The following is an 18218-nucleotide window of genomic DNA, read 5'->3' on the forward strand; positions in this document are numbered from 1 at the left end:
CCTGTGTGATCCTCCTGCCTCAGCCTCCTAAACGCTGGGATTACAAGTGTGCGCCACCATGCCCGGCTTGAAGGTTTCAGTCATAGTGGGAACACATGGTGGAATGATTTACTCACTTTATGGAGTCTAGGACCTCATGGGATCTAGGAGGTCAAAGAGAAATGGGAAGGTTCTAGGGTCTCAATATCCCCTTGAGGGCATTCCCTCAATTATATAAAACTCCCACTAGGCTCTGCCCCCTATGGCTCTACCACCTCCCAGTGGTGCCACAGGCTGGGAACCAAGCTTTTAGCACATGGACCTTTGGGGAACACTTACCCAAACCACAGCAATGACGTTGATGAAAATGGATGTTATAATAGAAAGAACTTCACATAGGTCCTCTCGTGGGCTTTCTGCACTGTTCAGTCGCTCGCTGACCTCACGGCTTCCTCACTGGCTGCAGCCACGCCCATCTCCTTGGATACACCATGCATTCTTCTGCCTCAGGACTTTTGTACCTGTGATTTGCTCTCCCTGGAGTGCTGTTCTTCCTCATATCTGTAGGCTCACTCCACTACCTTCTCCAGGCCTTTGCTCTAGGGTCAGCCTCTCAGGGATTACTTGCTCTGGCCACCTTCTCCAAAGTACAGACCCTTCACCCCTGCCGTTCCTTAGCACTTGCCGTCTGACAACATAGTCAATATTTACTTACGTTTACTATCTGTCTCCTCCTACTAGCGTGTAAGATTCACAGTACAGGGCTTTTTTTTTTTTTTCCAATTCTGTATCCCTGTAATCTAGAACAGAGCCTGGTATAAAATAGGCTCTTGATAAAAATGTTATGAATGAATGAATATATTTAGAACTTTATCCCCATCTTTATATCTAAGAAGGTATCTATAATAAAATCTTAAATGAGATATCTTAATCCCTACCCTGGTGGTATAACCAGCAGAGAAAACATCTCAATTATGCCTGCCTTTGACTTAGCAGTGCACACCTGATAACCAATTGTAACGGACCATCTGTGTTTGTAGTCAGCGAAAATGCTCTCTGAAGGGCCTAAAGTGTTTTAAAGGCAAAGTTACCTTTGAGGGCAGTGTCTCTCATGGCATCTTTGGAGAATTAATGGGTTTTAATATTCTAACACTTTCTGATATTTATAATTTTCACTACATTATTTTAATATTTTGAGAGATCGTGTGATACCTTTCCTCTCAGTATTTTAAAGCCTAGCCAAGAATAGTACCTCAATTTCATGTTACTTGCTATTGACAAGAGCCAGTATTTGTAAGACTCTGACATAGCAAATTAGATTCTTCTTTCATAGCTTGAAGTGACTTGAGCAATTGTAAAGAGAGGTTCCTGGCAGCGTGGGTCTCTGGGGTGGGGAAGCAGACTCTGATCAGATGGAGACTTGCTTATCAAGAGAGCAAGCATCAGGAAAACTGTCTGCTTCAAAGACCGGTTGTGAAACGGTAGCATCACAAAGACATCATAAGCTTAGGCATAGCATGACGAGAACCAGGACAGCAGTCAAGAAAGTTGGGCCAGCAGCAAGGAGCGAAGAGCGAACTCAGGACTTGTTATAGGAGAGCCAGTGAGTAATAGCAGTGATTCCTGCCGGGCTGTTGGCTTCTTAGCCAGGACACTGAGGGATCAAGAGTAGACATTCTTGATACGGTGAGGCTGTGGCTGTTCTGGGAATCAGCATAGTTCTGGAATACTATGGAATACTAGGAAGGCAGCCCGACAGCACCAAGAATGAAACACAGAAGAAAATGCATAGTCCAGTACATGTGTTGGTAATGGAGTAGGAGGTGCAGCCACCATAGGTTTTATGGGCATAAACTCCCATGGAGGTAGGGTCCTTACTTCTCATGTGTATGTGCTCACTTACTTTGTTGGACTGCTAGAGATTCATAGGGTTAAAGGGTGAGCCTTAGAGCTGGGACTTTGCCATTGTGTTTGGAATCCAAGAAAGTGATTTTATTTCAAGCTATGGTAGTTTGTTACTGGGGAGGGTAGGAGGTCATTTCTTTTTAAGTCAGATGATATCAAGTTTAACTATGAGAAATAAAGACTGAAGCAGGAAAAAGATAATAATTTAGGTTTTTTTGTTAAGCTGATGCACAAAATATAAATTTTAGGCTAGAATACTTTTAGTTTATATATCAGAAGTGTCAATTGTGGGAGTGTAATATAATGCATGAGATAAATTTTGAATATCATCCACACACTAAAAGGATTAAACTATTGCCTAATATTTTTAGCATTTTTATTATAAACCAATTTCTTCAAGGTCTATTTTTAAAAAATTGTTAATATTCACTTATTTTTTGCTAATCATTCTTTTTTCACTATTAGGAGGATCCTTAACACTTCTATAGTTTCACTTATGATTTTTATAAAAGAAAATATTGTTTTTCTTTTTTTGTGGTACTGGAGACTAAAACCAGGAACACTTTACCACTCAGCTACATTCCTCAGTCCTTTTTTCTTTTCTTCTTCTTCTTTTTTTATTTTTTTTTTTATTGAGATGAGGCTGGGTCTAGTTAAGCTGCCCAGGCTGGTCCCAAACTTAAAATTCTCATGTCTCAGTTACCCAAGTAGTGAGTGGGATTACAGATAGGTGTGTGCTACTATGCCCAACCTGTTTTAAAATAAAAAGGGTTCAGGTGTATTTCAGAGATAGAATTCCCCTGGGTCCAATCCCCAGTTACCCCCCCCCAAAAAAAAAAAGATTTAAAAGCTTTGTAAATATTTACTTCATGTCTGTCCTTCCTTCCTTCCCTTTTTTGTACTGAGGATTAAATCCAGGGGCATTCTACCTTTGCGCTACATGCCCAGCACTTTTTATTTTTTTTGTTTTGAAACAGATCTTTGCTGCATTGCTGAGGCTGGTCTTGAACCTGAGGTACTCTTGTCTTAGCCTCAAGTACTGGGATTGCACTAGTGCCACCATTTCTGTCTCTCTTATAACATTTTCCACACAAGAGATTGTTTTAAATACACCTAAGGACTTTTTTTTTTTTTTTTTTGCAGGTCTGGGGATGGAACCCAGAGGCATTCTACCTCTGAGCTACACCTCTACCCTATTTTTTATTCTTTATTTTGAAACAGGGTCTCACTGAGTTGCAAAGGGCCTCACTAAGTAGCTGAGGCTGTCCGCGAACCACAATCCTCTGGTCTCAGCTGGGATTACAAGCGTGCTCCACCATGCCCGGCTAAAGACATATGTTTTTAAGCTTTTCCTACTCTGTAGCAATGTAAATGTTCTACAAAAGTTAGTATTTAACATGTAAACTTAACCTCTTAAGTTTCTGAGGAAATGTACAATAAGGACTACCTTCACAGGAAGGGATTTCAGGATGAATTTGTTTCCTCAAAGTGAACTGTAGATGGCTGAAATTTTTGCTCTCATGAAAATTTCATCCAGCTCAGGAGTATATGAGTATTAAAAAAACCCTTTTATGTGGTTTGTGCTGTGATTGATGGTTGCCTGAGCAGTATTTACATGAGTGGATTGATGCCAAAGGCATTTTTCTGGTCATGTGACATGGTGATTTCTATCATCTAAACTTCTATCACAGAAGACAATTAAGTTTAAAAGTTTTCTGATGTTAAGTTGATTTCATGTGAAATAATTGACGTTGGGGATGTTTTAGTAGAATGAGGACTTAGATTTCATTTTGATAATTAGGCTTGTCAAATACTATTGGTTTTTTGGTGCATGATTTATAATTTTACATAGGTCATATAGCATGTGGGGCTAGAAGTGGTCCAAATTATCTTTTTCTTTCCACAACGTGGGAGCACAAAGATAATCATATTTGAAAGAGGAAGCAGCCTGCTGAATCAGAATCTTACTAATTGAAATTCTTTTCTAGGCAAAAGCTGACTGTATGTCCTATTATCGATGGGGAAGAACATCTTCGTTTATTGAACTTTCAACACAATTTTATAACTCGGATCCAAAACATTTCAAATCTACAGAGGTTAATATTCTTGGATTTATATGATAACCAGATTGAAGAAATTAGTGGGCTTTCTACGCTGAGATCCCTCCGTGTCCTTCTGTTGGGGAAAAACAGGTATTCTTTGTAAATTGATTTTTGTTTGAAGCCTAATATTGTGTAGGATTAAAATTGAATCCTATGGTGTTTAGTGGCAACTTAGAATTGAATAATACCTTAGAAACTATTAGAATAAGACGTTTAAAAATGTTTAAAAAATGTTGAATGGATTAAGATTTAGTTATTGAGCTGAGTGTAGTGTTGCACGCTGGTAATCCCAGTATTTGGGTGGGAGGCCAAGACAGGAGGATCCCAGGTCAAAATAGGAGGAGCCCGCCCGGCGTGGTGGTGCACGTTTGTAATGCCTGCGCTTGGGAGGCGGAGACAGGAGGATCGCGCTGGTTCGGAGCCAGCCTTGCTGGCTTAAGAGACCCTGTTTCCAAATAAAAAAATATAAAAAATAGGTTTGGGAGTGTAGCCTGGAGGTAGAAGGGCTTCCAGGAACCCCAGTACCACCAAAAAAAAAAAAAAAAAATAGGAGGAGCCCAGGTTTGCTGTCAGCTTCAGCTACATAGTAACAACCTCTGTAACTTAGTGAGACCCTGTTTCAAAATAAAGAATAAAAAAAATAGGGCTGGGGGTGTAGCCCTTGCCTAACATGCATGAGGCCTGGGTTTGATCTCTAGTGTTGTCAAGAAAAGAAAAAAAAGAAAAAGAAAAAATTCAGTTATAATTTGTGATATGAGATTCAGTCTGACAATTTGTCAAATCACATCACATTTATTGAGCATTTTATTTCCATTGCTTTCTAGTGCCATATCTTATATAGAAATAAATGAGAGATGTTGGCCCTAACTTGATGTTTTCTTAGGACATATTTAAGCCATGTGTATTTACTTTCTGCTTGCTATACTTAGTGTTTGGCTGAGGGTCGACACCCCCTACTTTGTGGTGTCAGTCGGTGACTTATTCTTTTTCAGATGGTTGTTTTCAAATGTGTTACTTAGAATTACATCCTGTATGCATACCTGCCTGCTCCTTCCTTTTATACGGCTCTATTATGTAGTACAGCTACACAATTACTGACTCATTCCCTTGGGATTTATCCATGGGTTTTCTCTTTATTATGCTTTACTGAATAGTTTTTGCAATATCTACAAAGAAGGGCTATTCAATAAGGCCCATAAATGAATAATATCTTTTCCTTACTCATGGCAAGGTTCATGCAGACACTCTGAAAACAAGGACTGATTTACAAGATAAAAATATAGCACAATTATTTAATATATTATGAGATAATATATTACTTTATATGTTTATTTAATATATAAAATTCTGTGTGACATGGTAGTCCTCAGAAATGAAGACCCAGAGAAATAGGCACAACTGTGTATTTTTATGCTTAGGTTTGATGACAAGGGACTGTCATATAGAAATGCGACTGGACAGAAGGGTAGATTGAATGACAGAAACCTCGGGCAACTTAGTGAGGCTCGTTTGATCAGGCTTTCTCCATGTCTCTGTTTTTGCATTCCTTTATTCTGGCCATAGGGCAGGGCCATAGGGCCGATAATTGGACTGAGGGTCTTATAACATGCTTTCAGGGGAAGTAGGTCAGAGAATTTTTTTTTATGGGCTTAGGGGTGAAAGATTCGAGAAGATCAGAGAGTGACCTTCCTGCTTCTCCAGTTTTCTCAATTTTCTAAATTTGAAATTACTCGGTATGTCAAAGTGCCATATTTTGGAATATTGTGTTCTTAGCCTACATTCTTTATTCCTACTTCCCAATAATAACATAAAATACTTTTTCCAAACTCATGTGCCAGAATTTTAGGATCTCATTTGTCCTCCGTGGTTTCTCTGAAGGTTCCCATCAACATAGTTTATCATCCACAGCAAATTCAAACGTTAAATTAAGCATTATGTAGTTTGAGAGAATCAGGGGGAATTATAGAATCATAGAGTATTAGAACTTGAAATTGCTTCAGAGATTAGCTCTCTCATTTTACAGATGTCAAAAGGGAGAGGTCAAATGAATCTGGCAAAGCCAGATGTGCATAGATTACACGCAGTAGGAGTGTGCCACACAGCACTTTGCTGGGGAAGGGCGGGAGGGAAGCTAATTTGGCTTTCTCATTTGTTTCAAGCTTTCCCTTCTAAGAGCTCCCTGTTATTTCCGCTCAACGTTTCTTTACTGCTTTCTGATCCTTGGCGTTACTGGCTTTTTCAGCCAGCTTACCATTTTTTTTTAATGCCATTGCCTTTATGTCCTCCTTTTGATCTTTGGGTCGATATTTTCCAGAGACATTTTTAATCTACTCTGGTTTTAAGCAATGTCTAAAAGCTGGTCCTGGTTTCAACCATTTAAAGTCATTTTTCCATCTATTCTTCCTGCTTCTACTTTTAAGCTTCTGTGGCTTCTCAGAAATAACTTCTCTGTTTTGAAAACTTGTGCTTGAAAAGGCAGCAGCCTCCTTCTGCATATCTAAGTTCCCTTTGCTCTTCCAATTGCAAAGGACCCAATGTAAAGCAAAAGCAAACTAACCCTTCTCCCCGTAGGTCTCCATCTTTTTTTGTTTGTTTATTTGCTTTTGGACTTGCATTGCTTCATTTTTCATGTAAAGCAGTTCAATAGTGCTACTAAATAGTGGTAGTAGCTAAATGGTTCTAGAATTGTCAATGTCCTTGATTCCAAAATACTATTAGGTTTTCTACATTTTCTGAAGCATCAGTAAAATGCAATCCCTAAAACATGCCAAGTGCTCTCCAGCCAGCTGACTCAGGCCAAGGGGCCTCTAGCTTTGAGGATGCAGACTCATCCTAGGTAGTGCTTCAAATAGCACTTGGCAAACCTGGCCGGGCACCCTGCTGAAAAGGGAAGCAAGTGTCACCTGATCTGATCCTGTGTGTGTTTGTCTTCAGTGACCTCTTGCCCCCTGCTGGTCACGTCTATAAAGATGCTCTCCCTCCCACATTGCAAATCGCTGGACCATCTTTACTCCAAGGTATGGGACTATGGATGGAAATCCAGAGTCACCACATGGTTCTAGGCCCAGGTAGCCCAACACAGATTTCCCCTGTAAAGCTAGAAGCTTCCTCTACTCAGATTCTGGATGTGAAGTGTGCATTATTACCAAAGAACCCCACCCCACTGTGCTGATGGAATGCTTGCTGGTCATTTCTCCTACTTACCCTCTCTCCATTTTCTGGTGCCCTCATGATCACAGACTAATCAGACTTCTCTGTGTCTACTTTTGATCATCAGGAATGTGGATATGACTCTCCGTCAGACCCTGCTTTCTCTTTTCCTTTCCTTTTGATCCTTTGGAGTTCCCACTTAGGGCTCTGATACTTGAAAAGCATCTGACTCTTGAAAAGCATAGTGTTCATGTAGGTTCTGTAGTGGAGTCTTTCTCCTGGCAACAGTAACAGAAAGTGGCCTTCAGAGACAGGCTGTGATAGATCCCCAGAGGTCTATAGCTGCTAAGGTGATGAATATGCCTAGTCTTCTTCTAGTTTCAGTTTCTGTTCAAGATAACTTAAAAAAAATATTTCAGAAACTGGGCGTGGTGGGGCACGCTTGTAATCCCAGCATTTGGGAGGCTGAGACCCAAGGATCGCAGTTCATGGACAGCCTCAGCTACTTAGTGAGGCCCTCCGCAACTTAGTGAGACCCTGTTTCAAAATAAAGAATAAAAAATAGGGCAGGGGTGTAGCTCAGAGGTCAAATGCCCCTGGGTTTCATCCCCAGACATGCAAAAAAAAAAAAAAATCTTTCAGGTTACATTGGTATTAATGTCAAAGTCTTCTGCCAACTGAATAGGATACTTAAGATTCCTCATATTAATACTCAATCTGGGCTTCCTAAATCAACTTATGGCCTCATCTGCTTCTGAATTCTTTAAAATTGGATCCACTTTTAGGTTGTTTTGGGTGCTAGGGGTGGAGAGAGAATCTGTGGCAAAGGATGTTTTGCTGGGGCGAGTGTGGTGGCACATACCTATAATCCCAGTACTTGGGAGGCTGAGATAGCCTCAGCAACCTAGCAAGACCCTGTTTCAAAATAAATAAAACAAGGATGAGTAGGTGCAGCAGCGTAGCTCAGAGTTAGAATGCCCCTGGGTTAAGAAATAAAATAGAAAAAAGATGTTTTGCTGAACTTGAGTTTTATTGATTGAGCAACCTGACTTGCCTTTTCTTCCTGTACACTGGGAAATTAGAATCTGCAGTGAGAGCCACAGAGTGAACTTGTGGCAATGCTAAGAGAATGCGTGACACCAGTCCAGAGAAGGGCTGTGAGGCCCTGGTAGAATTCTGTAAAGACAAATTGCACATGAAATTTTATGCAGTTAGATTGCCCTAAAGGTGCCTGGAATTTCTGATAAACATCCTGGTGTACAGTGTATAAAATATTAAGAATACAATTCTTAGGCCGGGCATGGTGGTACACACTTGTAATCCCAGCATTTGGGAGGCTGAGACAGGAGGATCATGGTTCGCGGCCAGCCTCGGCTATTTAGTGAGGCCCTCTGCAACTCAGGAAGACCCTAAATAAAGAATAAAAAATAGGGCTGGGGGTGTAACTCAAAGGTCAAATGCCCCTGGGTTCCACCCCCAGTACTGCAAAAAAAAAAGAAAGAAAGAAAGAAAGAAAGAAGGAAAGAAAGAAAGAAAGAATACAATTCTTAGAAAACAGGTAGTACTCACAGGAAAATGTTTTAAGTAACTAAATAATGTGGGAACTAGCTCAATGGCGAATAAGAGAACTGATAACCGTTTTTAGGAAGCCCCCCAGGTGCATCTGATAATCATGGAAGTTTGAGAACCGGTCTTCTAGGGAATGCGAGCTTGGGAGTATAAAAGAACTGAATGAGAGGCTTCTCCAATGACCAATGACCGAGTTCAGAGTTGCTATTAGAAAGCATGACTGTGTTCTAACCCATATTACTAGGGTACTGTAATTTTCTCCAAATGTTCTAGGTACTTCAAGAACAAAGGAAGCAGAGGACAATTTTTATATAAATTTTTGTTTGTTTCCCACCTGGTTTAGCTATTTTTAGATATTAGAGTTAAATGGTAGATAGGGTAGTATCAAGTATCTGGCTCTCAGTTAATGAAGGATTCTAATGCGTCCAGAAGGATGCTCATGATTCATGATTCATGATTCATCTCATTGGATGCAATGAGATGGTGTGTTCATGGAGTAGGATGCCTTCTAGGAAGAGAGCAGTTTCTGCCAGTGTGGTGATGTGAGAGAGACTTTGTGAAGGCCATGGTCACAGGGGAGTGCACCATGTATGTAAGGAAGAGAGGAAGAACTTCACGCATGCTGTGATGCCACTTGGTGGGCATTCATTCTTATAAATTAAACTGGACTGAAATGGATTGTGAGGATATAATTCTTGTTAGGGCCATGATGTAAGGTGGCCGATATTAAACGGAGGCATAAATACAGGAAGTTTAAGTTTGCATTGTGTTTACATGATAATCAGCATATGTACGAAGTTTCAAGGAATGGTTCAGGCTCTTGAAACATTTAGCAAGGTGGAAATGGTTTTTGATGCAGTAAATGATGACAATGGAAATAAGTAGTGTTCGACACATGATTGCTCAAGAGATAATGATAGTAGGAGAAGGTAGGGTCTATAGGAGTAATAAAAAGTATGTGATAATCTTTGTTCTTATAAGAAAAGTCCAGTTGGGGACATTTGTATGGGTAAAGTGGCTCTCAAAGACAGGAATGAGGCCCTATGGGAAGTCTTCTATGAGGACACACAAGAGGAGGAATTTTAAACATAAAATTCTATGGGTTCATTCTTTTAAATGGGGTCTTGCTGTGTTGCCCAAGCTGACCCAGAACTGCTGAGCTCAAGTGATTCTCCTGCCGCAGCATCCTGAGTAGCTGGGACTACAGACGTGTCGCTGTGCCTGGCTTATGTGTGTGAGGGGGTAATAGGCTTTTCACAAGCTGGCACATCAAAAGCTCTTAATAAATATAAGTGTTTTACAAATTCAGCAAGTCTAGTAGAAAACATTTAGATGATGTGTAATGTGTGTGACAATACTATTATGGATACTCTTGAACACTAAACTCACTAATTTAGTTAGTATGTTTATTCATTTACTAGGCACCTACTTAGTCCCAGACAGTGTGTGAGTGCTGAGGGCAGAGTAGATAACATGTCAAAGTGTCTACTTTCATGAAGCTCACAATTTGGCTTGGCAAGAGAGAATAGAAACAGTAAACACAAAAACAATATAATTTTATGTGATGATAACTGCCATGAAAGCCATTAAGCAGGGGAAGGAGAAAACAGTGGGGATAGGAATTATAGGTATTGTGAACAATGTAAAGTTTTGGAGACATTAAGGTAGAAAAAACAGCAAGGATTAATAACTTAAGGGAGAATGAACATTTCAGGTTAAAGACACAGAAGGAACGCCCACGTGGCTGCAACGGAGTGACTGAGTAGCCTCAGGAGATGGGGGCTGGAAGAGTCAACAGCCAGATGGCTTAGTGCTTTGTAGGAGAAGTGAGGAGTTTAGATTATATTCAAAAGTGAAAGGAGCTGCCTTGAATAAGTGCTTTGATATGAGGTTCTGAGAAGTAGAACTGCTTTTCTGTAAGGACACATTTAAGTGCCCCAGAGTGGCACTGCATCTTTAAAATTATAATTAAAGGGAAATATGTTGTTGTTTAATATATACATTTTAACTATTGTATATATGTAGAGAGAATAAATTAAAATATTAAAATGAGTTTACACCTTAGCACACTTTGATTTACTGATAGAAGTAATGCATACATATTTCTTTTCAACTCACTCCACTTATTATGATTTTCAGAATCAAGAAAATCTCAAATCTGGAGAATCTAAAAAGCTTAGATGTCTTGGATCTTCATGGAAATCAGGTATTTTAAAGTTCCTTTCTTTCTTTCCTTTTTTGAAAAAGTATCCAAGATTTTTATTATAAAAGTTTTAAGAATTATACTTGCCTGAAATTTTCCAAGAGTTACTTTAATGATTTGGTAACTTCTTAGCAGTTAGTCAAAGTTAAAACTTATACAACTTTTGAAATTATTATAGTTATGCAGCTTAATTTCTTTAGTTAGTATTTTAATAACTTATTGTTAAAATTCACATTATTCAACCCTGGTTCAACAACTAGAATATTGCTGACTTTCTTCTACTTAAGTGTGTCTCCCAAATCATATTCCCTTACTTCTTTACCAGAGGTAACTACTATATTGGAATTCATTCTTGTCATTCCTTGTGGGGTTTTTATTTGGTTTTATTGCATTGAACAATTAGTATTTTATCTTGTATCAAACTAGTTTTAAAACTGCTTATAAGTAAAACATTTAGGGTGGCAATATTTTTCTTAAAATATTTTTCTTAAGTTTGTTTAAAATTATATATATGAGAAATATAAGCTTACTTATGTGGTTTTCACAATATAATATACCTTTAAGAATTCATAGATACTATTCATGATCATTAAATGCACCTAATAAATGAATGCCATCATTCAATTTATACATTACATATAAGTATTATTTACTAACCATTATGTTGGTGAAAATGCTTTATTCCTTATTACCTGATCTGTGTTATATATTTAAAAGTTTAGCATGTTTGTGATATTTTGTTTATTAAGATTAAACATTTGTAATATCTGAATTATTTTAAGGTTCTATAAGTAGAAGGAAGCTTTAAATGAAAGTATGAGTATTGTTTTAAAGTAAGTCTAAAAAGAAAAATTTGGAGTATTTCAAAGCAAAGACAAAAGTCTTAATGACCTTTGGTTTCTAAAAAGTCAGGAGATAATAGACTATACAAGATGAAACAACGCCCAATTCTAAAAAATTAGCACCAGATAATAAAGACAACAAAAATAAGCCGAGTGAATGTCTTTTGTTTCTTAAACTTATTTCCATTAGAAATAAAAATTACTTGGTGCCCATTATGAAATAAGACATAACTGGTCTATGGATATGAAAATGCTCTAGGAATGTTGATGACACTGGAGAGGTGGAGAATGGAAAGAGATGGAGGGAGGGGACTGTTCTCTGGAGACAGAACAGTGGAGAGACTAATCAAAATCATCTTGGTGAGAAGTGATGTGATAGTAGCGTGAAAGCAGTTGCAGTAGGAATATGATAAGTGGGCAGATTGAATAATTATTTAAAAAGCAAACATGTCAAGACTTAAATGTTGACATATGAGTACTGGAGAATACACTGGGAACCTGAGAAGTTGACTCTCATTTCTGATCTATATTTTGTGTCTGTGTTAGTTGGCTTTCTGTCACAGTGACAAAATACGTGACATAAACTTTAAAGGAGGAAAGATGAGAGATTTTCACAATTCCACAGGTCAGAGTCTATGGTCAGCTGGCTCCTTTGCTTTTAGGTATGTGGTGAGGGAGGACATCATGGCAGGGAGAGCATGGTGAAGCAAAACCGCTACCTCATGGTGGCCAGGAAGGACAGAGAAGGGGGGGGGGAGGGACTAGGGACAAGGTATACCTGTCAAGGACACATCCCAGTGATGTACTTCCTCAAACTGAGTCCCGCCTCCTAAATTTTCTACAACTTCCCCATAGCACCACCAGCTGAGGATCAAGCCTTTAATACCTGAGCCTTTGCAGAACATTCTAGATTCAGATTATGAAAATGTTGGTCTACCAGAAATTGTTCTTTTAGGGTTGCTTCAAGTAGGTACAGATATGCTTCAAGAAGACTCCATTCATTCAGTAATATCCTTTTCAGCAGAGAACCTGTCCTTACTGTGTCTGCTTGCCTGAACGCAAACACTTGCCCTTTACATATTACTAGGTAGGAAGCTTGTCTTTATCTAGACAGAGAGCTTGGGTTGCTCTTGTACATAAAGATGAAACTGGAACATTCAGTTTTTCTAGATGTGTTAAGAAGCTCTGCAGTCCTCTCTACTCAGGCTGTAATTAGGTCTTCCTTTCTAACAATCTCATCTTTTCTTCTTACAGCAAGCATATCATATCAAGCAGTCAAAAATTATGCTCATGCCTTATTCTGCTCTTTCCTGAAGTTGGTGACTGTCCATGGCTACAGTGACTAACTGACTTTATGTCATCAGAGTTGTTGAAGCCTATCACATTACAAACCAAGAAGCCAGACAATATCCCTAATGTATTTTTGAACAATAAATTATTATCTATGTATAAAAATTAACAGTATATCTAGAGTTTCCAAACTGGAAAACAAATGAAAATCCAGACATTCTAAGTGTAAGCCCCACCAGGACTGTGGAATTAGAGGGGGTTCATTTTCTAAAATAAATGTCCAGGTCAACTGGCAGAAGGGAGAAGATTCTCTATGCATGTGTATTAGTCAGTATTGATTCACTATTACAAAATGCCTGGTGCAGGCTACTTAGGAAGTAAAGAGAGGTTTATTCTGGCTCATAATTCTGAAGATTCAAGTCCAGTATCAGGTATCCCATTTTGGGGACCTCTGGCAAAGCCAGCACATGCAAAGAGAGTGTTCATATTCCAAGCCAGAAAGCAACTTCAGATCACATACATGCCCACTGACCTAAAGTCCTCCTTCTAGTCCCTGCCTCTTTAAGGTCCACACAGTCTCCCACTGCCACCACCGTGGGGACCAGGCCTTTATATACGGATCTCTGAAGGATACTCTTCCAAACTATAGCAACAGATCAGACAATTGTGCCCCTCACTCTATATATTTATGTCTCTGTTAGTCAGCTTTTTTGTCACTGTGGCCAAAATACCTGATGAAAACAACTTAGAGGAGGAAGGATTTGTTTTGGCTCATACATTAGAGATCTGAGTCCATGGCCAGCTAGATTGGAGGTGAGGCAGAACATCATGGCAGAAGGGTGTGGCAGAGGAGAGCTGCTCAGCTCATGGCAGCCAGAAAGCAGAGATAGAGGGAGAGGGAGGGAGGGAAGTGGGAGAGGAAAGAAAGAAGAAGGAAGAGGAGGAAGAGGAAGAGGAGCCACAGCCACTAGAGAGATGATAACCTTTCCAGGGCATGTTCCCAGTGACCCACTTCCTCCAACTAAGTCTCCCCTCTCAGTAGTCCATTCAGCCATCAATGGATTAATATCCTAAAGAGATCAGAGCCCTCATGTTTTAATTACTTTCCAAAATCCCACCTCTGAGCACTTGAGACATTGAGGGACATTCCCGACCCAAACAATAGCAATATCTTTTTTGAATGGATAGTTTTTTTCTTTTTTAAAAAATCATATTCATTTATTAATCTATTTTAAAAATAATAAAGCTATTATATATTAACCTAACAGTTTTTATGAAAAATAATTACATTTTTCAAAATAAATAACATTGAGAAAAATTGAATTGTTTTGCAGTTTTGCACACCTCTTTTTTTCTATAACAACTTTTTTAATATTATAGCAATTTATCCAAAATTAACAATGATGATCTCACATAACAGATTCATCTTTCTGATATCAAAATTTGATCACTTACAGATAACATTTCAATATTTCTTTCTTGTTTTATTTCTTACAAGTGGATATTTTTTCTTTTCTTTTTTTAAGGTGAAACTATCATATATTTATTTATTTTTTTCAGAAAAAAATCTATCCTAAAATGAAATATGAACTGTAAACACCCAGAACAGTCTCGAAAAAGAACACAGCTAAAAGATGTACATTTTCTGATTTCAAACCTAATAAAGCTACAATAATTGAAACAGTGTAGTACTACTATAAAGGCAGATATATAGACCAGTGGAGTAACATAAAAAGCCTAGAAAGAAATTCTTCCATACATGGCCAAGTTATTTTTGACAAGTTTCCAAGAACATTTGGTGAAGGAAATAATATTCTTTTCACAAAATATTGTTGAAAAATAATAATTACATGAAAAAAAATAAAATTGGACCCTTACCTAACACCATATACAAATATTAACTCAAAATAGATAAAAGACCTAAATGTAAATCTTAAGACTATAAACTTTTAGAAGAAAACCTGGGTCATAAAACTTCACAACATTGAAATTGGCTGTGATTTCTTGGATATGATTCCAAAGGCACAGGCAACAAAAGAATAAACAAACAATTTCCATAAAAATAAAAAATATTGTACATCAAAAGACAATATAAACAGAATTAAAAGTTACTGATAGAATGGGATGAAATAGCCAGGCATAGTGGCACATGCTTGTAATCCCTGTGCTTGGGAGGTGGAGACAGGATGATTGTGCAGGTTCCAAGACAGTCGCGCTAGCTTAAGAGACCCTGTTTCCAAAAAAAAAAAAAAAAGTATAAAATAGGTCTGGGAGTGTAGCCCAGAAGTAGAAGGGCTTCCAGGAACGCCAGTACCACCAAAACAAACAAACAAACAAACAAACAAACAAACAAACAAACAAGAATGGGATAAAATATTTCCAAATGCTATATCTGAAGATATATTAATATTCCAAATAGAAATCCTAAAAATTAGCAACAATAAAAGCAAATAATACAATTTAGAAATAGGTAAAAGACTAAAATAGATAATGAATTTCCAAAGATTTTTATATGACCAATAAACACATGGATATCATATCATAATATAACATCATTATCATAATATAACTAATCAATAAGAAAATAAAAATAAAAACTATAGTAAAATACTACTTCACATTTGTTAGGATGGCTACTTAACATGAATTAACTTGCTCCAGCCCTTTACCTTGAGTTTTTTACTATCTTCACTTGTAAAGTGTGTTTCTTGGAAGCAGCAGATGGATGGATTCTGGTTTTTAATCCTTTTTGCCACTTTATGTCTTTTTATTGGGGAATTGAAGCCATTCACATTCAGTGTGATTATTGAGAGATAACTTTTAATTCCTAACATGTTAAGATTTTATTTCTGTTTGAAATACTGTTTATTCTTCTTTGATAAGTTGTCTGCTGGATAGAAAATCTTGTTTCTCTGGTTCTGGTGTGTATTACCTATTTCTTCTTTGTAGTTAATCTCTTTGAGTATTTTCTCTAGCGCTGGTTTTGAAGACATAAATTCCTTCAGTTTCTGTTTGTCATGGAAGCTTCTTATTTCCCCATCTAATTTGATAGAAAGTTTTGCTGGGTAGGACATTTTTGGCTGGAAGTTGTTTTCTTTCAGAGTTTGGAATATGTTACTCCAAGCCCATCTGGCTTTCATGACTTGGTTTGGGAAGTCTGGAGTGATTCTAAACTGGTTTGCATCTGAATGTCACTTGGCCCTCTGTTTTTGTTGCCTTTAAGATTCTCTGCTTGGCTTCCACATTGGTCATTTTGACAATTATGTGGCATGGGGATCCTCTTCTCCGATCCTGTCTAAAGGGAGTTCTATAAGTTTCCTGGACCTGTGTATTGACCTCTTGCTCTATGTTTGGAAAATTTTCTGCTATTACTTCCTTGAAGAGATTGTTGATCCCTTTGGTTTCACCTTCTTTTCCCTCCTCTATTCCAATTATTCTTAGGTTAGCTCTCTTGAAATGGGCCCATATTTCTTCAATGTCAGATTCCTGCTGTCGGATTTTTTTTCTAAATTAGAAACTATGCATTTATTCTTGGAGTGATCATCTTCTAGGAGCAAGATTCTATTCTCCATGTGGTCTAATCAGTTGTTTGTAGTTTGAATTGAGGCCCTTACTTCATTAATTGCATCCTTTATCTCTTTTTGGCTCTCTGAATTCTTTTCGAAACACCTCTATTATTTCTACAGTTATATTCCTGATTTGATCTTCTAGAGATCTCTGAATTTCTATGTTATCAGGTTCTGATGTTGTGGGGTTGTGGGCATTCATTGCTCTATTGTTATTCCTCTTTCCCATGATTTTGGAAGTTTGTGCCTTCTCTGGGTTCTTCTCTGGGTCACTACGACTTCACTTAAGGTGCTCTGGATTTCAAGTTTGTGGTAATCTCAGCCGCCACTACTCCTTTACTGAGTTGTATCGCAAAGTTTCAGACCCCGGGAGTTAATCGAGGCTGCATGAGACCATGGAGGTGCCGAACTGGGTGTTTTCCCATGGAGTGCTGCGAATAGGGTTTGGCATCCTTGCCACCACTACTTCTTCACTGGGTTGGAATGCAAAATCTCAGACCCAGGGAGATTATCAAAGCTGCGCAAGTCCCTGGGGGTGCAGTGCTGGGATTTCTCCTTTAGGGGACACAATTTCACTTACAGTTTTTGAGTGCACTGATCTGGACTTGTTTTGGACATGATGAACTCACTGCCAACGTTGCTGGCAATATGGTGCTGCTGCCATGCCATTGGCTATGAGGCTGGGATATTTCTTTTCTGGTTTTGAGCTCCATTCTGAGTCCCTGGAAGATGTGATGAGCTTGGCCACTGGAAGTTTTAGATATTCTTTGCACTGAAAGAACTGCTAAATTACAACTGAATGATCCACAGCTGCTCTCTTCCGCTCTTTGTTTATCTTTCCTCTCTGGAGCCTGGTGCTGTGAGGCAAGATGGCACCGGTGCGGCTCTGTCGCCGCAATGCAGGCTGATTTCTTTTCTGGTCTCCAGTTGTTCTTCTAGTCTTCCTTTTTTCTGTCCCTTGTGTTTACATTTTTTATTTCTCTGCTGATAGTGTTTTCTGGCTATGAAAAGTGCTGATTTTGTGGCAATAGAGATCAAGTGTTAACAGGACTTGTATATGCTGCTTTTCTCAGGCGCCATCTTCCCAGAAGTCCTTTTTTAAAAATTTTCAAACAATGCTTATTTTATATATTATAAATTTACTCTTTTTTCACCATCTTATGTTTCATTCTTTTCTCTATTTTTCCTTAGTGTTTTGTGAGAATTTCTCAAGCTTTTGCTAACACTACTGATTTATTTTCTACAGTGTTTCTTGTGCAATTTTACTAATTCCATACATTTCAAATTATGTCACCTATTTAGTTTCGAAATGTTTTACTTCATACCTTATTGTATAGTTATACCCTCTGCAAATATTCATATCCTTGTTTATCTTTCCTAACTTTTACATAATTTTATTTCATTTTATAACAATTAGATAAAAATCTTAAAACAAAATTTTAACATGGTAATATATTATGAATTAGTGAATTTATAACAAACATATATGTTTTTCTCTTTTTGAGCCTAGAAAGAACCTAGATAGCATTTCTTGAATGTAAGAGAAAGTCCACTTAACAACATGGAAGCTAGATTATAAATCTTTAAAAAAGAAATTATTTTAATATGTTCT

At 38.0% G+C, this 18218-nt stretch overlaps 1 protein-coding gene across 6 annotated transcripts in view; it reads left to right on the plus strand.

The window, feature by feature from the left end:
- Positions 1 to 18218, plus strand: part of LRRC49 (leucine rich repeat containing 49) — a gene marked incomplete at both ends in the record, with an annotated part of 138208 nt that overhangs the window by 12020 nt on the left and 107970 nt on the right. For all 6 annotated transcript variants that reach the window (XM_080690797.1, XM_080690794.1, XM_080690796.1 and 3 more), the window contains 2 exons: positions 3873 to 4076; positions 10845 to 10911. In XM_080690797.1, the coding sequence (XP_080546923.1) occupies positions 3873 to 4076; positions 10845 to 10911 (271 nt within the window). The remainder of the gene's footprint in view (positions 1 to 3872; positions 4077 to 10844; positions 10912 to 18218) is intronic.

The sequence above is a fragment of the Muscardinus avellanarius genome (assembly GCF_963383645.1).
Source record: "Muscardinus avellanarius genome assembly, chromosome: 3".
Lineage (NCBI taxonomy): Eukaryota > Metazoa > Chordata > Mammalia > Rodentia > Gliridae > Muscardinus > Muscardinus avellanarius.